At 43.0% G+C, this 22,607-nt stretch overlaps 1 protein-coding gene across 4 annotated transcripts in view; it reads right to left on the bottom strand.

Moving 5' to 3' along the window:
• Positions 1–1,664: 1,664 nt before the first annotated feature.
• The window catches only part of INTS7 (integrator complex subunit 7), a 45,671-nt gene continuing 24,728 nt past the window's right edge, over positions 1,665–22,607 (bottom strand). For 3 of the 4 annotated variants that reach the window (XM_018568387.1, XM_018569112.1, XM_018570564.1), the window contains 3 exons: positions 18,246–18,344; positions 13,180–13,365; positions 1,665–2,055 (listed from right to left, as the gene is read on the bottom strand). In XM_018568387.1, the coding sequence (XP_018423889.1) occupies positions 1,750–2,055; positions 13,180–13,365; positions 18,246–18,344 (591 nt within the window). In that variant the 3' untranslated portion in view covers positions 1,665–1,749. The remainder of the gene's footprint in view (positions 2,056–13,179; positions 13,366–18,245; positions 18,345–22,607) is intronic. The other variant, XM_018569852.1, reaches the window with a different exon arrangement.

Genomic DNA, 22,607 nt, shown 5'->3' with positions numbered 1-22,607 from the left:
AATGTTCTTCAGCGTCCTCACGTCTATACACTGTATAGAGAGTGATGATTTACTGGACCATAGACCGGTGCACGGGAGGGGCAGAGACATTCCAGGGACCGGTCTAAGAAGCCAGCTCAGAACTTACTAGGCACAAACAAGCAGTTAACCTGCCCCCACTGCAAGGATTAATCAAAGAAAAAATCAGATACTTCTGCTTTAAAATATAATGTAAAAACAAGATGCAATGAGGGGAGTCCATCAAAACTGGAGCAGATAAAATCTTAGAAGCACCTATGACAAATAAGGAGCCAATCAGATGTCCTCATGTTTTAAAAAGATGAGTGACAGCGTCCAATCACAGGCTTGGGGGGGCTGTAAGTGTTGCCTACCTGCAGGAGAGAAAGGTTAGGGCATCCCTTCCCTCCCAGACTGAGCTGTGATGAGCAGCAAAGCTGTGAAAATCTGAGAACTGGACGGACAGAAATTCCAATCATTTGACAGGTAAAACAGCTCCCATATATGCTGACTGACTGAAGTTCAACTTTAATCACAAGCAGTAACATTTGGGATAGCTGGTTTTCAATAGTGTCACCCTGCCTCATCAGTACAGAAAGGATTGTTCCAACTGCAGACGGTGAGCAAGCAAGGACTGCGGCTTACAATTCGAGAGAGAGAACTACAACACCCAGCAATACTCTACATAAATGGAGAATAGTAACAGCTATAGGGGACTACAACTTCCAGCATTACTCTCTACAGGCTTGGGGGGATTGTAAGCCCTCAGGTGCAGGGCCCTCCTTACCATCTTGTCTTGAATTGTATTGTGATTTTAATGTCTTCCTTATATTGTAAAGCGCTGCGCAAACTCTCTACAGAAACGCAGAATAATTCTATTAGTTATAGAGGACTACACAAAACATGTCACAGAACTTAGGTACATACAGAAGATAAAAGCAGTCACCTCATCTCCTCCTCCTCGCGGCGGGAACATCATGTAGCTGGGAGAGGTGGCCGGCTGTGTAATCACGAAGCTGCCTGCTGCGTCCTCCCGGCCGAGGCCCCAGCGCTGCCTCGCTGTGTGCTTGAAGGCTGCTCTGCCTCACTGCCGTGCGGCCAGGCCCCTCACCATCTCTTGCCCTACCGTGCCACTGGTCTGGTTCCTGGGTCTGCTGGACCCGCCCAGGCCCCGGTGCAGCCACACCAGCTGCAGTTCCGCCCCTGTATGTGTACATTTCACCAGCAGCGGTGTTTAAGAGGCTCAGTCATTCCACAGTATCACAAGGCATTGCAGCTAACACTAGACCAGTCTCCCAACCTTTTCCCCCGCAGAGGAACCCCTAACTAATTTCAGGCCTCGGGGAATGCCTGCTTAAAACAATTCATAGGGGGTCAGTGGAGAAAATGGCCCTTACAGTGGTGGCCTGTGGGAAGAACGCAACCTTACAATGGTCAGAATGCCACCAGTACAGACAGCTAAAATAAGGTGTCATGCTGCCAAGTGGCGTTGCCCTTGGAACTATGCATTAAATGGGAGGCCAAATCAGCCACAACCCAAGGAACACCACTGTAGGGACCCTAGAGTTCCAAGGAACCATATTTGAGAATGGCTAAACTAGACAGTATGTTTATATGTTAAAGGCAAAACGGATTGCAAACATAAAAAAGCACACAATACCTTTGGATTTTCCATAGACATTTTATATGAAAAGGTAACAAAACCAGTCGTAGTTGGACATAAAACACAAAATAGATTATCAGATGGTAATGTTAAAATCGAGAGAAGGCATTTCGCTGTTGCTGGGCAGGCTGCTGTACCTGCGGCTGTACCTGCTGCTGCTGTTGCTGCTGCTGTAGCCGTACCTGCTGAGTGTACGGATCTTCTAATGATTTGACGAAGATGGAGGTCTTAGGGCCGGTTTTCCAGAGTACACCATTAGAGTCCACCACAGAGGATTCTACAGCGATCTGGTGTGTTCCCTGCACGGAAAGGTTTAACAGGAACTGAGTGCTAAAATAATCGTTATGAGGTTCCACCCTCTGCTCAATCTCACTCTTGACGCCTTCCACGGGCATCTGAAAAAAAAGCAGGAAAGAGATTGGAAATTAATTACTGAAAGTACAAAAAGCACAGAATATAAGATTTCAACATGAACAAGGGCCACCACTTTCTAACATGCCATTACTACAGTAAATTCCCCAATTCATTTACTGATGTTTTTAAAAAAGCACCTGTGCTCCAAATGTTATGTCACATTACCAAGTTTCCAGCAGAGATTTGTAGCAGCCACAATATCTGCTTGGTTTCTCCTGCGATTTGTATCTGGATGCAGAGTTGTTGCTATAGCCAACTACAATTACTTATGTAGACAGCGAGACACTTTGGTGTACAATGGTGATAAGCAGTTCTGTTTAATAACACGAGTGGCTACTCAAATGGCCAACTCCAAATGCTGCAAAAAATGCTGCACACCCGTAATATTATTGTATCCAATTCCATTGAAGGGAAACTAGAAATCTTAAACGTTTGGGTTATATTGTGCCTACAGGAGAATTGGACACAGGCAAATAAAAAAAAATTAAGCCTGCTCAGGGTGAATCCCTCACACTACCAACATACCTCTGTTTAGTAACAAAGCAGTAGAAAGAGCATAAACAAACAGAGAGGACTCCCAGAAAAGGATTTTACGGTGAGAACAAAAATCCGATTTTCTTTCTTGTCCACTGAGGGACGTACAAAGTCTTAAACATTCAGGACGTCCAAAAGCAGTTGAACTGAGGGGTGGGCAAAAAGAACAACCACCACTAACAGGGCCAATGAAACCGTAAACTGGGAACTATCGGCTTTCTGATGCAACCTACTCCCGAAGCTGGCATCAGGTGAGGCAGAAACGTATACCTGACAGAACGTGTGAGCAGATGAACAGGTGCCTAAAGCCAAAAAGCTCAATCACAGATCTACTAGAGTGAGGCTTAACAGAAAAGGGGGGACTCAATCCTTGAAATCATGAGCTTGAAAGATGCTTTGTATGGGTCACTTAGAGTTTGCGGAACAAGAAGTAGAGTGCATCCAAAATTGAGAAAAGGGAATATGTCTTTCTGGAAGAAGCAGTGGCTGAAAGATTCACAAAGCCCAAACCACATCCAGACGATGAAGGGATATTTCCTGTTGATGAAGCGGAGCCAAAACAAAAGGATGAAAGAACAATGTTCTGGTTAGGGTGAAAGGCAGAGACTACCTTAGGCAAGAAGGAAGTCCTGAGCCTCAACACCACCTTGTCCCTATGCAAGACCAAAAAGGGATTTCTGCAAGATAAGGCCACCAGTTCAGACAAGCACCTCACAGAATGGGTGACAGCAACCTTGTGGGTGACAGTAGAAATGAATGTCTCTAATGGGTTAAAATGGTGGCTTCTGAAGAGTAGAGAGAGCCTGATTCAGATCTCAAGGAGTCACAGGGGAACAGACTAGGGGAACCACATGGAAGATCCCCTGTACAAAAGGTTCTATACAAAGAGTTAGAAGCCAATGTTTTTGAAACAGAATAGAAAGAGCAGAGACTTGACCTTTGATAGTGGTGCAGACCCAACTGCAGGAAGATTAGTCCCATAAAGAAAGGTTTGTGGTGAAAGCCTCCAGATTCACTCCAAGTGGATTCCCCAAACTCAGAGATGCCCCTGTCCCTTAGACTCTAGCTTTGAACAGCCATGCTGCTAAAGTCAGCAACCGAGAAGCAGGATAGCAAATTGGCCTACTGGACAGTAGGATCCGGATGGTCTGGTAGGACCAGTGGCGAGTTTGCTAGAAGACTTATGGTTGGGCAGGGCCGGTGGCCAGTTTGCTAGAAGACTTATCAGGTCAGTGTTCCACTTCACATCCACCTGGACTAAGCCAGAGCAATAAAGGATCAACGGAATGCCCACCATCTTGACCCAGCAGAGCAGGGAAGGAAGAAGTTTTAGGGAACAAAAGGCATAAATCAGGACGTACCGATCATATGGAGCCACAAGAGCATCCACTGCTTCTGCCAGAAGATGCCTGCTCTTGTTCAGATTGTTGTTGAACCTGGAGGCCAGGAGCTCCAAATCCAGCATCCCCCACCTGTGATGCAGGCTTTGAAACACCTCAGAATGTAGGATTTACTCTACCGATGCCAGGCGCTGCTAGCTGAGGAAATCTGCCTGCCCTTTGTCTACTCTTGCAATGTGCACAGCCAGCAGGCTGGAACTTCAAGTTCTTCCAGGACAGTATCTGTTCTACCTTTCTTGATGCAGCATCACTTCTGGTTCATCCCCGAGGGTTAAAATCACCAGAAAGACCAGTTAAACTCCGAAACCAATTCAAACACTGGTAACTTTTTTTCTGCGCAAAATGAAGAGATTACCCACCTATGACCTCCTTCTCTGATGCACTTTACCCAAAAAGCTGCACTTTATCAAAGTGGTGAGGAGGATCAGGTAAGTAGAGAAATATATACACAGTGCGATTAATAAAGAGGTAAAGCCAAAATACCTTCAAAAAGATTTATTACAGGCAATTTAAATAAATACATGGATAAAACTTGGTGTTAATAAAAAAAAAAATTAGATGAAAGAAAGAAAAGGGGAAGTGGAAAAGAAAAAAGGAGGCGAGGGGGAAAGGGAATGTGTAGAATTTGCATTGAATGCAGGGCATGTGGGACTTCTCCAGTGAATTAATACACAGTGTGTACAGGGCATGTTGGGACTTATCCTCTGGTGTATACTATACAGTGTATACAGGACTTGCGACTTTTACGTTACAATACAATTATCTCTTCTTGATTTACACTGCTCCTCCTCACCTTTAAATCCAGCCTTGTGAGTTAAAAGGATCAAAAGGAGGAGGTCCAAGATAGGAATTCTATGTTCATGCTGTTCAGTTGAATAAAGTTACCCAGTGTTTGAACATTTTTTGGAGTGCAGGGGGGGTCTTTTTGTCTGAATTTGACCCTGAGGGTGACCCAATTAAGGGCTTGGGGGCAGCGTATCCTAGTAGCTGTGAATCCAAATTGAATGACTCTTAACTGCTTGAAGACCAGGTGTTTAGATCCCCTACCTGGCCAGGCCATTTTTCAGTGTTCAGCGCTGCGGTACTTTGACTGACATTTATTCCGTCACGCAACGCTGTACTGAAATGAATTTTATACCATTTTTTGGGGACAGATAGAGCTTTCTTTTGGTGGTATTTAATCACCACTGCGGGTTTTATTTTTTACTATATTCAGGAGAAATTACTGAAAATTTTGAGAAAAAAACGTTTTTTTTTACATTATGCTATAAAACAACTAATATTACCCACTTTTTTGGTAAAATATAAAAGATGGGGTCACGTCGGGTAAATAGACACCAAACATGTCAAGCGTAAAAATTGTGCGCACTCGCAAAAAACTAGCATACCCAAAATTGGCCATAGGCGACACTTTAAAAGCTTTTATTTTCCCGCTCCCCCGCGCCGCCCGGCGCGCCCGAGCGGGCGGATGTAACAGGACGTGTATACACGCCCAGTTACATCCAAGAAGCTCCCGGCAGGCCGTGTATACACAGCGGCTGGCCGGGAGGTAGTTAAAAACAGTTAAGTCCGACACAGAAGGGACAGTCAAAATGCAGAAAGCTAAAAAGTTGACACTTTACCTGATTTCTTGCAGGACTAGCTGGTATTTTTGTGCACAGGTCAAACAGATAACAAAACGCTCTCTATAGTATATTTAACAGATCAAAAGTGAACAAAAAAACCAGAAGTTCGTTTTTAGGGATTACATACTTTGAAAGCCCGAAGAATCATTTTTAAAGAAATTCTCCACTTTTTGTCTAACAGACATGATACACTTCAATGACATTATGCAGATCAGTTTTATACATTATTTATGCATCTTTTTATATAAAAAGATTATAAACCAAGAAAAAAAAAATGCAAAAAACTATAGAGGCCCCTTTTCAAACCTTTGCGGTTGGCTGCAGTGGGTCACTGTGCATTGCAATAAACCAGACCATTTACTTTAAAAGGCCTGGAAACACAGAACTAGGGAAAACAGTAAATCTGCATTTTGAATCAATGAATGTTAAAGAATTCATAACAAGGGAGCTGATAATGATAATGGCATGAACAGCAACATATAGACGTCATGGTTTTTACGTTATATTCTCTATTTGCCTGCAGTATCCTCTGCTAAGCAAGCATTGTTCTGTTCTTTCTTCTACTGATACCCAAACATATCATAGAAAATGAAGAAGTAAAATCTGATAAAATACCAAATAAATTAGCTACAGTGTCAGGATGACGATGTGTGACGGCTGTGTCAAGCCACTGCCGATGAACACAGCTTCCAAACATGTCCTTTGGGAACTGGAGGTTGAAGGCGCTATCAGCACTGTGCCTGCTCTGCAATGGGGCTAGGCTCCAAGCTGTCCACAGAGGCCACTGAGCTGCGACCTCACAAATATACGAAGGTAAAAATCAAGCTTCTCTGCAATGTTTGAGGCTGGTGACAGTCTGATTTAGAAATAACCCAAGACATATTTGACTATGTATGTTATGCATGTTAAAGGGGGATGCAGCCTTAAAATAACAAAAGTACCACACTGGTGATCTATAGGTTGCTGAAGGAAACATATTTTGAGTATATAGAAAAAAATCTTAGGGGTGGCTTAGTGTGCTCACATGATGCACAGTTCAGGGGAAGGGTTGCGTTAGGCATCTGGAAGTCTTGCCCATTTACCCCTAAACACCTGACTAGTCACCGCAATACTGCAAGCATTCTAAAAATTTCTAACGTAAACTTGGGCAATCAAAATTAGCATGTGAAAAAAATAAATAAGTAGGTGTAACCTTTTTGGGAAACCCCATGCCAAATGATCAGACGATCCAGAGCTATAGACAGCTGAAGTTAACTAGGCCCTGTACAGGCTGAGCTTGGTTCTGCTTCCTCTCACTTTCCGACTATCTCTGTGGGTCTTTTAATGTAATCTGACGCGCTGTTGACCAATATTGAGGCTTGAGAGTCAGGTGGGGTGAAGACAACCAATTGTACAAGATGTGTGTGTGTACTATATATATTAGGGCTTGTGTATGTGGGCATTTGCTCTCCTCTCTGCAAATGCAGCTTCATCAGATTAGGAGGTGAGATGCACCTGTGAGGGAATTCAGAAGCTCAAACTGATTGCAAACATAATCTGAAAATAAAATACATTCGCCCATATACATAAACCCTTCACAGTGGTCACAAAGGTTACATAGGTAGCACAGGACAGGCACAGGCTACAACCAATCTCCACCATCTTGTTTTAACAGGCTACTTTCAGATCCTGTGTACACTGACATTTGTAGATGCCAGAACTGATTTTCTCCCCATACTAGTAATTAGGAAAGCAAAGGCAGATTGAAGTGGCTTAGGAGTTTGTCAAATCCAAGTCAAATGCACCTGTGAAGGACTGAATCCAAAACCCCCCAAAAAGTAGGAAATTAATTCATTTGAGATGCTTTTGGATTGAGTATGGAATGGTACTGGGTTAAGTGTATTTATTTTTACAGTAAACGCTCCGTTATACAGTATTCAACTATCCAGAACTCTCATCTAAGGCTGGGCACACACCTTACAACCATCGCAAGACTTTTGTCTTGCGATGGTTGTAAGGTACTTAAAAAAACGTACGATCTGCCTATCTTGCATAGGCAGATCGTACTTGCGATGACCGCAAGCCACGCCCGCTGAGGGGCGGGCTTCCGATGACCGCAATGCCGAACGGGCAGTGTGCGCTTGCGCACACCGGCCCGTACGGCTTTTATCGTAAGGACATGCCACAAACCCGCCGAACATCGTACGATGCTCGGCGGGTTTTCGAACATGTCCTTAAGTTAAAAGTCGTGCGACCTTACAGTAGTAGAGGTCGCACGGCTTCCACACACCTTACGATAATCGTACGATCGCAGGATTTCCCGCGATTATCCTACGATTATCGTAAGGTGTGTGGGCACCTTAACCAGAAAAAAAAATCCCGTGTACTCACTGTTCTGATGATATGCGCCATGTATTATCCGGGAAAGGATTGTGAGTCTATTTGTCTTTATTTGCCTTTGATTATTGCATTTCAATATTAATATGAAGTCAATACAGAGCTTATGATATGGTATAGTATGGGGTATGGCATTAGTTTAACCTATTTTTAATAGTAACTCTCAAGCATCCAGAAACTACATTTATCCAGAATCTACCAATCCCTGTGGATGCCGGATAATGGGGAGTTTACTGTAATATGGTTGTCTGTATCCATTCAGGAGATGTTCCCAGATTCAGAAAAGTAAAAGGAAATCTCTCCTTTTTTTTCTTACTTTAGATAAACTTGCAATTCTATCACAAATGATATGAAGTGGGAGGTATGTCCTGGCTGTCCGGGCTTATCTAATCCACTGGCAGCTAAACCTCCACACAAATGCACCACATGAGTTGGGCACAGGAAGTTTCTGCAGAAGCTAAGAACAGCAGTGTTCCGTTTCCTTTATATGAGTTTTTTTGTTTGTTACCTTTTTAGAAGTGTAAAGAACTTGGATTAAGCTTTTCAGAAAGGAATACAAATGTAATGTATATATAAGAGTTTTGTTTTTAACTCTTTGGAGAGTGTATAAGGGTTGGGGGTCAGATTTGTATTTATGTTTGATGGCAAATCTTCCACTTGGGAGAACAGCTCTTGCTACAATTGTCAAAAAAGGAACGTATAGGGTGATTTTCTTTCATTTCTTACCATGTCTCTGGCATAGGAAGTGAGCTGTGGGGACAAAACAATAAAAACATGACAGCCGTTCAAATACCCATCTACCCTATCCAGAATTAAAAGGAGAACTATGAGGTGAGTGATTTCCACTCATCCTCATAGTTAGGACTGGCCTGTGACAATGAAACTGTCACAGGTCGGCTCTATTGATCGGGAAGTGAGCAGGAACATGCCCCCGATCCGCTCACTTCTCGATCATGTCCCTGCAGTGAGCAGTGACTGTCAGTCACCGCTCCCTGCAGGAATTCCCCCCTCCTCGCTCCGATCCTCCAGTGCTGACTGGCAGAACGGACGGCGGAGGGGGCGGGCACAGCTGGCTCTGCCTCTAGATAGGTCAGAGCCAGCTGTCACTCAAGCAGCTGGGTGGATCTCGACAGTATTGTCAGGATCTGTCCCGGCTGCGGCGGTCTCAGTATATCGTGGGCAATAGCTTGCTATATACTGAGGTTTGGGTCACGGGGGGAGGTTAGTATATGTCCTCCTGTGACCCTAAAGAGAATTATGGAGAAAAACACTTACCCTATAGTTCTCTTTTAAAATGTCTGGAGGTAGACTTTAAGGTTTCTTACTCAATACTTAGAGCAGCAATGTCACTGTAGCAACCACTTTAGGTGTCTGTAGCTGCACTAAAGGGAAGGGCTAAGTGCTGATTTTTGTTGGGTTGCTATGGGTTACATCTCTTTACTCTTTGCACCACATTTGTCCTTAAAGTCTCGAGACTGAACAACAGCTACAGGCATCTTTTTAGGATTGGGAAGGAACATTAAGGCTCTCTGGCCATTTTGGCCGATACTCTGTGACTCACTCACAGGCAAACAGAATCCTGCCCATTCATGCAGCGTATAACAACAAATGTATTTTTCTGTAGCAGAAATTCAGAGCTCTGCCATCTGTGCAGAGTCACTGGACCATTCAGAAGAACATCAGCTGATCAAAAAGCCCAGATGTCCAAAATACAGTCATAAATTAATGACTAACATCTGATACTGCGCCTGACCTAATAATGCAATCCTCTGACTCTCTGCCTGTTACCACACCTTGTATACCGCATTGTGTTATATTCATTCTTGAACAGAAACAGGGCAGGGGGATACAAGCAACACAGACAAGTTGGCACTGCTGTAATACTCAGTCAAGTGTTGCATCTCTAGCCGTCACAGGTTTGTGCGTACCCAAAAAGGACTAACATTTAGAAGGTAACACAATTATCATTTAAAAAAGGTTAATAGGATATTTTTACTCACTGTAAAATCCTGTGGATCTACTGAGGGACACTCACCTCATAGTTCTCCTTTAATGCAAAAGTACCCTGGAAACTATCCAAATCATTCACCAAAAGAGGAAGTTTGAATTATAATAAACGATATCTAGCCAGAGAGGCTATGAGTAACTGTTTGCATGCTGCAAAGTCATAGGAGGCACTAGAGTGTCATTATCCAGCCTACATGAAGGGAATCATGATCACTTTTCAACCCTATACACATATGTGTTTGTAGTCAGCTTCATGTCAATACAGATGCTCCTCGGGTTGCAATCGAGTTACGATTTTTCGCATTTACAAATGGAGTCAACTGTACAGTAAACTCCCAGTTATTCGGCAGCCACGGTTCGTTAGGTGCCGGATAACTATAGTTTCTGGCTGCTTGAGATTTAAATAGTGACTCTCAAGCAACCAGCCCCGAGCCGCTCCGCTTCCCTATTCACCTGCCGCCTCTCTTCGGCAGCCGGCAGGTGAATGTATACAGCTGGGATCAATAGCAAGACTGCTATTGGCTATTTCAAATTGCAATAGCCATTAGCAGGTTGGCTATTGTACCCGCCCACTGAGCAGAGGACCGGACCTGAGAGAGAACTATCTCGCTCAGGTCCACTCCTCTTCTTAGTGGCAGGCGATTCAATAGCCAGCCTCCTATGGCAATTTGAAATAGCCAATACCAGTCATGCTATTGATTGCCATTGTGTACTGTGTGCTGCCGACAGCTAGAGTACAATACACAAGTGCACTCCTCGGTTTACGATATTTTCGCTTTACGATGGATTTTCCAGAACGTAACCAGAGCAGTGTCTGTAATCTATTCACAGTTTGTTAAAAAAAAAAAAAAAAAAGTTTCCCTTTTTAAAGTAAATCGAATATTGGATAATCGATGGTGGATCTGTATTGTTTCTTGATTTTGAAGTAGCCTTTAAAAAAGTATATTTTTAGGCAGATACATAAGTAAACAATGCACAGAATTATTCAGAAATGACCGCTTCAAAGTCATTCTCTATCATTTTTGCAAAGTGAATTTTTAGACACTGACAGCCCAAGAAGCATCTGTTGTGAATAAGCCTGAAGAGCAGCAGATCAAATTGCACACGCAAGCTCAGAGGGCAGACCCCTCTCCAGCTCCCTCATAACATATATGGCCTTGCAAGGGTTTTCACTTACAAAGAGGCAGATAAAGAGCAAGCAGAGAGGCTGGCTTTCATTAGTCACTGCTGTCAGTGACCAGGATGCTGATGGAGAATCTACAAATCTAGATTGTTGTTTCATATTTTCAGGATGCCAATCATGGATCAAACCAGTAATATGCAAATCACATTTCATCCCGGCGTTTATTCTCCATCAGCAGAATCCTTGCATTCCTGCAGCGCGGGGTGGCTCAGGGGCTGGCCTTGAGTACTGTGAAGGGCCAAATCTCTGCCTTGGCGGTGCTTTCCAGCAGCCTTTTGATGTCTAATGCTCTGGTTCGCACCTTTGTTCGGGGGTGTCGCGCATTGCTCCCCGTCTTGGTCTTTAGTTTTGTGCCTAGCGTCCTTCTCCTGCAGGTGGCGATATTAACCTACCATTCAGGATCTACGATCTGTTGCCTGTGTCCTTCAATGAACGGAGAGAAAAGGATTTTACGGTGAGTAAAAAAATCCTATTATTTTCAGGTAAACTTACAACACAATAATGTTCTCATATAAATTGAAATATATAGGACAACCCTGCCAATTTGGCCATCCAGGGCAAAGTGACAAAGTCTGCTGATAATTGCCAGCCACCCGCTACTCAGCAAGGCATACTTCCTCATCCACACTGCAGAAGTCCAGCATGGGTAACCTCCAGTTTCAGGAACTCACCTGGGTAGATGACATCACCGTCCATTCTCACATCACAGTGTTCAGGCATGGCAATAGGACTCTCAGGCTCAAACAATGCCACATTTTGAAGCCCTGCTCTGTTAGGGCAACAGAACATGAGCTCCAATGGAGCAGGGAGATGGCAAAGGAGAGCAAATTGGTGAAAAATCTTATTGAAAGGGTGGCCTGTTAGCAAACACTTGTTACTTGTCCTGGGGTCAGAGGTTTCCAGAAAGGAGAACTATGAGGTGAGTGATTTAGAGCTGACATGCGACATTGGAACTATCACACGTCTGCTCTATTGATCGGGAAGTGAGCGAACACATACCGTCACTCGCTCACTTCCCAATCATCTCCCTGCAGAGAGAGGTGACGGTCAGGGATGCCCCCCCTCCTCTCTCCCATCCTCCAGCACTGACTGGAGGAACGGACGGGGGGCGAGCACAGCTGGCACTGCCTCTAGATAGGCAGAGCCCTCTGGCAATCAGCCAGCTGGGTGGATCTCAATAGTATTGTCAGATCTGTCCAGGCTGTGGCGCGCTCAGTATATAGCGAGCTATAACCCGCTATATACTGAGCTTTGGGCCACGGGAGGACGTTAGTAAATGTCCTGCCGTGACCCTAAAGAGACCTATGGTATTAAAAGGTTAACCCATAGCTCTCTTTTAAGTCTAACTGCTGGTGCCTTGGAAAATGCGTGACATTATACACTGCATAAACAGAAGGTGTCAAATACTAAGTGGTGAGTTAAGTTTAGAAGTTGTCAGCCAGCAAGTGTTAGGTTTCCAGTAACCTCTGATCCCCTGACACAATCTAATTGTACAGTAAGTGAAGCTAACTAGGGAGGGCAATTATAAACCTTTTATTAGTAGGAGCACACTTCTGTAATAGTATGACCAAGCTCAGATCTGACTGGTTCTCTTTAACAAACAATGCAAAGGGCATTAGGTGTGTAATGTGCAGCTGACTAGCAAACCAGAATTCAGTTTATTGTAGGAGGATCAGCTAAAGATGAATTTAGAATGGCAGCTCTATGTGCATGGATTTTGCCCACTGTTGCTGCCTTATTATATACATATTTTATTATATTGCAGTATTGGAGCGCACTTCGGCAGTAGTATGAACAAGCTCAAATCTGACTGGTTCTCTTTAATAAACAATGCAAAGTGCATTAGATGTGTAGCGGATTCAGAATTCAGTTTATTGTAGGAGGATCAGCTAAAGATGAATTTAGAGATTCTGCCCAATGTTGCTGCCTTATTATATACATATTGTATTATATTGCAGTGTTGGCAGACAAGACGCTTACCTTATAGTCCTGGCCTGGCTTACTCTGCAGTGCAGAAGAGACATTTAGGCAGACAGACTGGATCTTCCGGAACAGGCCAGGTTTGGACCCATGTTGTATGACTCCTTCTACCTTAAGTGCCATCTGCTGGTTACTCTGTACGGCTATCGGCTCTGCCGGGTTGCGGGGTGATGGGGACAGGGCGAGCTAAAATCAAAAGAGAAGACATTTCATGTTGAATTTACAGAACTGGCTTGCTCAGTAATTTTTTTCCTCCCTTTAAAGCAAACTATGTTAAATTTTGGCACTGGGAGACTTCTTGGGACAGGGCACTCGGCACACAAAAAAAAGGTTGAACAAAACAGATCTCTGACCTATACCTAAATGTTAAGTAGACCCTCCACTTACATGTCCTTGCGACGTGCACGCCCCTATCGGGCCATTCCCAGGAGGGACAGGTGCTGCTTGTAGCAGCCTGTTCTTCCCTATGGTACAACGCGGTCGTACGCACACCCGAACTGCACATTTGTATACAGAATGGATCCTGTCTGCGTCAGACCACAGACACACGGACCTGCACAGATGTGCAGTTCGGGTGTGCGTATGACGTCGTACGGCCGTGTCCCCTCTTAGAGAAGAAATGGCTGCTGCACGCAATCACACGCAGCACCTGCCCCTCCTGAGAAAAGGCCCGCTAAGGGGCGTGCACACCGTAAGGACATGTACGGCCAACTTGACGCTGTGTGAATGAGGCTTTAGGCTTAATATCAAGCTGCAATCAACAACGTGCCATAGATGAGGCCAAGCTATTTACACCAGAATGCAAGAAAAGTATTGACATTACACATTTCCTGTACTTCTGCCAGGATGACAAGTTCATCTCAGCTTATGACTGTGTTGTAATTGGTTTTAAGATGAGATAAGGAGATGAATTGTATTGTGGGTGTGACTGGATCCCCGATTGCCAGTATAGGGAAGAGCAGAGGAGGCAGGCACGATCTTTGACCTTTGCTCATTTTCTGTGTCATCAGTGTCTATGCTGCAGATATGAATGTGATAGACTAGTGCTCCAATTGTTTTTTGGTTTGGTTCCAGGCATATATACCAGGTGTAGAGATTTCTGGCACCTTTGTATTAAAAACAAAACACAGGAAGGGTCCAAAATATAATGCTGGTTTTAGTAAGCATTATGTGTGACCCACTTTATCTTCCCTTCACATAACCCAAGAAGAAACAAGCAGATGGCTGCTTTCAAATATGCTGTTCATGCAAAAAGCAGGAGACTGTGGAAAACAAAATGTTCTGGACAGTGTGCTACGGAGACTAACTCCGAATCTTACCGAACAGCTATATTACATTTTTCTTTATAATCTCATTTCAACAACCTGAAAATGTAACAAGACACACAGGTAGGAACAAACACAGTAGTTAAAGTGGACCTGTACTCCATTTTAAACATCACTGCAATACATGCACACTCCCCCACGTGTTCTCAATTAAAAAAAGCACTGCAAGTACAGAAAAATACCCATCGACACTGCCAGAAATCCAGCGAGCTCCTAACTTCCTGTAGTGAGCCGACAACTCAGTGCTGCTTCTGCAACTCCCAAGCAGTGTTGTCAGATCTGCCCAAGTTCTCCCTTGCTGGACCACAGAGCACCTTCCCTTTATGATATGGAGTTTAGCAGAACATTTTCTTCTGCAGCCCACAGGGACACAACTCAGGCAAGGTTGACAACACTGATACCAAACCTTCTGCACTATAAAACGCTCTCTAAAGCATATGTACAGCTGTCAACACTGGGAATGTGTTATCACGAGGAAGGTTAGATAAAAACAAAAGAAAGTGTAGCGCTATCACCAATGGCAACTACATAAATAAAGCAAGCAACCAGTGAAAAAAAAAAATCAATCAATGATACCAAACATCTAACCATATAATGATATACCTTACAAAAGGTATAAAGAGGCGCAGTAATTGATAAACGTTAGTGCTGTGCAATCAATCCCAAAAGTCCATACAGCTACAATAAACCTTGAACCATAAAGCAATATAGTTTGAAAGAACAAATAATTAGCTTATGTGCTGTGAAACCAGTTCCAAAAGTCCATATAATAAATAAAGCACTTTTCATTGATGACATGGACATTTGAAACTGGCTGCACAGCATATAAGCAAACTTATTTGTTTTCTTCACTTTTATCTTACAAAACTATATTACTACATGGTTATAGGTTTATTGTAGCTGTATGGACTTTTGGAATTGATTGCACAGCACTAAGGTTTATTCAATTGCTTATTTATACCTCATAAGGTAGATCATCATATAGTTTATTTTTGGTATCATTGATTAGTGTTTTTTTTTTACTGATTATTTCTTTATTCATGTGGTTGCAATTGGCAATGGAGCTACACTGTTTTTTTTGTCTTTATCTAAGGTTGACAACACTGCTTGGCATTTCAATGCATTAGAGGCAATGTTGTCAGCTTACTACAGGTTAGGAGGTCACTGGATTTCTGGCAGTGTCAACAGATATATTTCTGTATTTGCAGCAATATAAAGAGATAAAATGTAGGGAAATGTGTATGTATTACAGGTGTGGTTTTTTTTTAGTTTGCCCAGAGAAACATCTATCTTTGCCTAAGAGCAGATACCTAGAAACGTCTATCACCTTTATTAGTCAGAAAAGCCTCTTTTTGGGCCCCTCTCTGATGTAGTCTGACTTTTCCTGCCTAAGAGGTTAAGAAGGGGGCTAGTATAATTCCCCCCGAAACACATTGGCTGCATCTTACATTTACGTTCAAATAAACATACAAACCTTCAAGCGAGATGACCATTTTTAAGAGGTCCTGCTAACTATACATCTAGAAATTGATCCTCGATTGAGCAATCACTCCACTGAAGCCATAGAGGCAGCAGCCTTGCACCATAACCAGGTCCATTCACTTTCAATGATTAAGCTCAATGGGTGAAATGCGTGAAAAGGCCAATTGTCAGTGTGAAGATCTGAAATTGTGTGAACATTATTGCTCCGTCATGGAATAAAGATTTCATCTCAGTGGAACCCCCTGTGGAGTGCGGCTTTTGTTGGACCTTTGCAGTTTTGTAACCTGCAGCTTAGAAGCCGTCAAGATGTAGCCATATTGGAATCGGCATTTGGGATGCGAGTGGTGTGTTTGCTTCGGTCTGCCAGGTCCATACACTACATACATACTGTTATCACAGGTTACCTCTTACAAGGTCTACATCCCCCATTTTTCCAGATTTTTACCCAAAGAAATTTCTACTCCTACTGGTCCAGCATTACCACATATCTATCAGTTCTGCTGTGTAACTAGGCTTCTTCAACAATGTAGTTATGCTTAGCCTGGTACATATATGAAAAGGAACATACAACTCCATCTGCTGGCTGGAAATAGTAAATATTCATTCTCACAAATTAGACCTGCACGTAAGAAAGAAAATGTATGCAAAAGCCTTTAAACTGTTTCCCCGAAAATAAGACCTAGTACTATTTTTGGGAATTGCTAAAATATAAGACCTACCCCGAAAATAAGACCTAGTTGTGACCATTCGCAGGGCCGGTGGTGGCATCAGTTTGTGTATATGTGTATAATATATATACACACACACATATATATATGTATATACACACATACACACAAGGTCATTTCCTCCTATATGTGATCTGACAGAATATTCCTGAGGCCTGTCACCCCTGGGGAACTAGCTGGTGGCCATGTATCTCAGGACACAGGAGATTTTAACTTCAAAGCAAGCTCAGCTGATGAAGAGATGAAAAGCTAGGAAACTGCTTTCATGTGCTCACATTAGAGTAAAGGTTCAGGTAGAAACAACCCCACAAAGAGATCCTATGGACCACAGAAGACAAAAAATGAAAAAACTGCCATGATGCAGAAAAAGGAACTCCAGGCAATACACACAGTTTAGCAAGAAATACAAAAAATTAAAGTGATATTAAAGCTTTGTGTTTTTTTATTTTTAGAAATACGAGACCAACACCACAAGAAATCCTTTGAAAATGTTCCTTTCCTCCCTACAGTGCTCTCCTCTCGCCCCCTGCATGGGTGCCTCCATCAACTAAGCGGCTGCCATGGAGGCACGTGTGCGTGCTCGTTCCTGGCCATGCCTGTAAGTGGCTGTGTGCATCCATTGCTACACACAGCACTGTGGCAGGCCACACCCCTCATCTCCACCCAACAGGTTGATTGACGGCAAAAGAAGCCTATGGCTCCTCTGCCCTCAATCTCATCCCCCGCAACCAGGAAGTTCGAACGGAGGATCGCTTTGTGGAGTGGTGGCGATGACAAGCAATGCGGACAGGTATGTGTGGGGGGGACAGGGGACACAAAAAGGGTACTGGGCAGAGAATGTATTAAGGAACATTTTTGCAAGCACCTTTTGGAAGTTTCATGGGAACTGTAATGTAATGATGCCGACCTCGCTCGACAAAAGTCAGTTATGCAATCAGCTTTTGTTGAAGAAGCCGGGTGGAAAATTGTCAGCTGAACGGAGACCACAGTCAATGAACTGCAGTCACTGTTGAGGTATGCCGGCTATCAGAATACAATAGTCCATCGGGGGGAGATTTGTCTACTAAAAATTGCAGCTGTTACAACAAATTTAACCCCAATAACTTCACTGTAAAAATACCTGCAACAATTTTGCCCTCTCTCTTTTCCTATGAAGTATGGATTTCCCGGCAGCAGGAGATAATACAGCCTGAATTGGCAAGAGGGGAAAGATAAAAAAAGCCATCTTCGCAAAAACCAGAATGTATTTGCCATTTCAGATGGCTTTTAAATAACCCAAGCACGTCTTACAGATACAATCAACACTGGCTGCTCCTCTTTATTCAGAGCTGGATCTGAAGAGTTCCTGATCAAAAGAAACGCTTTCCATTCCCAGAATAAGAGGTGCCTATTGCTGCAAGAATTGCTTTTTTTTAGCTCTCATGTAAAATATGCAGCCGAATTCAATGTATTAACATATATATAGAAGTTCCTTGTGCTTCCTTTCTACACACGGCTCTGCGGCACACAGCGCACACACTGTAGCACTTACTTTGATGCTTGTAGATTGCAGCTTCTGGAAGAAATATCTCTGAAACGAGAGGGGAACTTTCAGCAGATTGATGACCGCGTTGCACAGGCAGGTGGTGTGCTGAAAAACAGACGGAACACCAAATTATTCCTTGTCATGGCATAACAGATAAGAAAAATGCAAACCTTCCTCTGACATCCTTCTGAAAATGCTAGTTGCTTGACTGTCATGCTGATCCTCTGAGTTTACTGCTTTCCGAATCACTGGCTGACTGAAGTTCTAATTTTACTGGATGTGTGCTTGTTTTAGGTCACTGACTAAGAAAGTATGGAAGACAAAGGAGGCAACTAGGATTTTAAGGCGTGGGCCATCAATGGCAAGCAACATATTTCTCTCATGAGAGGTATCAGTTTAGGTCCAACTCCAGCTAAATCTTTTTTAGATTTCTCGACAGCGTGGAGTCAGAATCTCTGCTCAGTTTTTATAGTCGTCTCTGCCCCCTGGGGAGATTTCCTCTCACTTTCCGTGCAAGTGGCACCCCAAGAAATTATGGGGGAAGGGGTGTCACCTGGCAAAGGCAATAAAAACCTGGCAGGTTTTCGAACCACCCTTGCCATTCTACTGATTAAAGAAGAACTTATATAAAAAATTTCCCAATTTCTTTGAAATTACAAATGCACCTTCAGAAATGTTTAGTAATAACAATCTACAAGCAGATACTTATAGATGATTGCAAGCTTTTTATTCTGTTTTTCTTTTACTCCCCATTCTTCTCACAGTGGCCTTGTTTACTAAGGCCAAAGGAATCCATTTCCCTTTACTTCCTGGAACTCTAGCACATGTGACTAGAACATGTGACCATGCACATCATCTCAGGGAAGGAAAATGCCTTTCCCTGAGATCTGATTTCCCAGCAATGTATTGTTGATGTAATCTTCCCAGGATGCATCGATTGGGCACAGATTACATCACGAACGCCCAAGAGGACGAGGAAGTGGAAAAACAGTACTCGTAAGTACAGGGAAAATATGTTTAACTAATGAATGTAAAATTATTTCATATCAGCATGCAGAGTCGCATGCTGATGTGATTTTTGTTTAGCGAAAGGGGGTAAAGGTTCGATTTAACTCAGAAAGCTGCAACCAAAAGAGGCAAGCAGTGGACTGGTCAGTAGTATTGCCTGTGGTCTCTCTGCAGCTGATTTTCCCCATTACTTTACCCATTACTGACTTACCATACCTTGTTCTGCACTGCCTCTATCTTGAGGCAGCCATTTTTTATAGGCAAGGCTTTGCATCCTTATGTCGGAGCCTCCAGCAAGAACAGTAGTGACAGCACCAAATCTCACTCCAAATCTCGAGGCAAGCAGTCAGAGGCAACGGTGCCTTATATCACATACAACTAGGAGGCTGTAGACACTGAGGTTCCCAGGCACCATGACATACCAGGGAGTACCCTGCTTTTTTTTTTTTATATTTTTTTTTTTAGAGGAATTGCAGACAAGAAATATATTTTTAGGGGTACTGCTTAAGCACAGCTTTAAGTATGACATAACAATTCACGTTTTGGGTTCAGGTCCTCTTAACACTTTCACTGCCTCCAACGTAAGGCATATAGCGAAAAAGGACAGCTTCTAGCTGGCTAGCTCAGTATGCTTTTGTTGGCTGCATTCCCCCTTCTGCTATAAGCTCATGTTCACTTCAGACTCTTCTGAGTAAACAAACAGCGGTCACCAGCAACCTCAAGCGGTTTCACAGCCATTCATTCAAACACATACATGACATACACATGCCCCTGTGAGTGCGCGCATTATGGCGTTACAGCACATCACACTGCTTTATTTTTTTCTTTACTTCTTTAAATAACATTCACTTAACTGTATGCACTGCAGTGCGATGCGTTGCACTCTGTGTGTTGTAACACGCTGCGATAAAATGTATGCCTTCATTATTAGTGAATTACAGATTGAGCGTTACCCTGATGCAAAAGTGTGCAGCCGACCCCCAGATTGCTGCTTTACAGTTTTGCCTGCTTTACAGTTTTGCGTACTTTCAATTTTGAATTTACAAAAAGACACAAATTTATCTTTTACAAATATTTCTTATTTATTATGTCGATTGTTATTGTGTGCACCAATAACGATTTTAGTGTATTTGGATCAAAAATATTGTGAAGTTAAACATTTGCACAACCGTCACGGGACCTACAAAATCAGTTGCACCATCTTTATATTCTATTGGTGCGAAGCTAGGGAAGGGGGCAAGTGTAAACTGGCAAAAATGGGCCGGCCACCCAAGCGTAAAAGTGGAGAGCGAAGCCCAGCAGTGAAAGGGTTAAATGTGCTTTTCTTGCCGTCACGTTCCCCATCATTGAGATATTTTATCTTCCTGTCTGTGATTAAGGTAAAATCTGAGGACATACTGTAGATATCAATAAAAAAAAAAAAATTCAGAATCTTCCAAAAAACTATTTTCTGTAAACACTTAGATCTGCTCTAAGTATCTCCCCTTCCAACCTATCAGCATACAAAGCAAAAAGTCCCACCGCAAGGCTGATTTCTGATGGCGTTTAGGAATGCAGATTTCAGGTATTTACATTGGATGAACTGAAAAATTATTTGAATTTTGAAGGATACCATATCAAATACCCTTTATATCTATAACTAATATATTTGCCTAAGGGTTTTACTCTACACAAGATACAATGAAAGGTTTATGATTCTTATCACAGAGATGCAATTCACTTTATATATTAGTGGCAGTGATTCCCTGTGCTCCAAGTATAAAATAAGCCATTCTGTCACTACGTCCCAGGAGGAATCATTCTGTGCACCTCCGAGACCTCCTCCCAGGAATTGTCTACTGGGGTTTCTAGACTCAATTTCCCCACAACGAGACTATTGCATGTCCTCAAAGACTTATTTAACATTTACTAAATGTGCAATTTGAGCAACTCAAGCCTCCACGGCTTGGACTTCAATATTAAAATGATATGAATTAAAAGACAAACCTATACAATTCTTCTCTTGCATTGTTTAATGTGTCCATCTTATGTTTAGAACTACAGGAAAGACAAAAGGTCTTGCTGCCTTTTTTCTATTCAGAGCATTGTAGAATGATTTGCATTACAATTAGATCATGTTTTAAAGATATCCATGCAGAAGTACAGTTTTGAATATTCATAAAGAGAGGTAACTGGACACCAGCACATCCAAATGAAATTATTCTGCATGTATACTCAGTGCCCGTATTCTTTAGCTATAAAAAAAAATGAAAATCATTAAAAAGGAGAATGAGGAGAGAGAAATACACTCATCCCAAGAGTCAGAGCCGATGTGCGTCACTGTAGCGGTCAGACGTCAGGTCTATAGATCGAGAACTGAGCGATCACATACCGCTAATTGCTCAGTTCCTAATCTTCCCACTGCAGAGAACGGTGACTGCCAGGGGGATCCCCCCCCTCCCCTCTTCGTTCCCCCAGCGCTGATTGGAGGAACAGACGGGGCCCGGGGGCAGGCACAGCTGGCTCTGCCTTTAGAGAAGCAGAGCCCGCTGTCAGTCAGGTGCATGGGGGGTTACCGACAACATTATTGGGATCTGTCCCGGCTGCATCACGGCTCTGCACTGGCAGCATATAGTGGGCAATAGCCCCCTTTATGCTGAGATTTGAGTCACAGGAGGACATTAGTATATGTCCTCATGTGAGCCTAAAAAGAACTATGGCAAAAAAAAGGTTGGGCTATAGTTATTTAAAAAAAATAACTATTGCACTCTAAGGTAATGATATATTAACTAAAATCCTTCTTTTCAGTGGCAGCAAACCAAAGTTACACCCTGGCTCATGCTCACATTTTTTCTACCACTCAAAAACAACTGTAAAAGTTGGGAGAGGACTAGTAAATACATTTAAAATGAAGGAGATGTGTGTCACACAGCTGATATCCGATCCAGTAATCCCACAAAAAGTACACTGCAACATGATCCATTTAGACTACACCTACTACACCTGCATTGTGGCGTGAAGCCTTGAGGCCTCCTCACGGGAATGGCCTTAAAGGAGAACTATGAGTTGAGTGATGTTCCACTCATCCTCATAGTTCAAGCCAACGTGAGGCAGAATTAGGATAAAGGAGTTAAAGGAACCTATTCTTTAACCCTTTCGCTGCCAAGGACGTATGGCATACGGACCTACAAAAGTGCTTCCAGCTGGCCAGGTCAGTATGCCATACGGACCTGGCATTTACAGTTCTACTATAAGCTGATGGTCGCTTTAGCGACCATCAGCTTATAGTATAACTGTTCAGCAGACTGTCCCCTTTAAATTAATAGCTGTCATCAGCGGCTCAGAAGCCGCTGATGACCGCTATTATCAAAAATACCGGGC

This window comes from Nanorana parkeri, unplaced genomic scaffold (genome assembly GCF_000935625.1).
Source record: "Nanorana parkeri isolate BGI_ZX_2015 unplaced genomic scaffold, ASM93562v1 scaffold1, whole genome shotgun sequence".
Classification (NCBI taxonomy): domain Eukaryota; kingdom Metazoa; phylum Chordata; class Amphibia; order Anura; family Dicroglossidae; genus Nanorana; species Nanorana parkeri.
The sequence above is the reverse complement of the archived record's forward strand: the minus strand, read 5'-3'. Positions and strand labels throughout refer to the sequence as shown.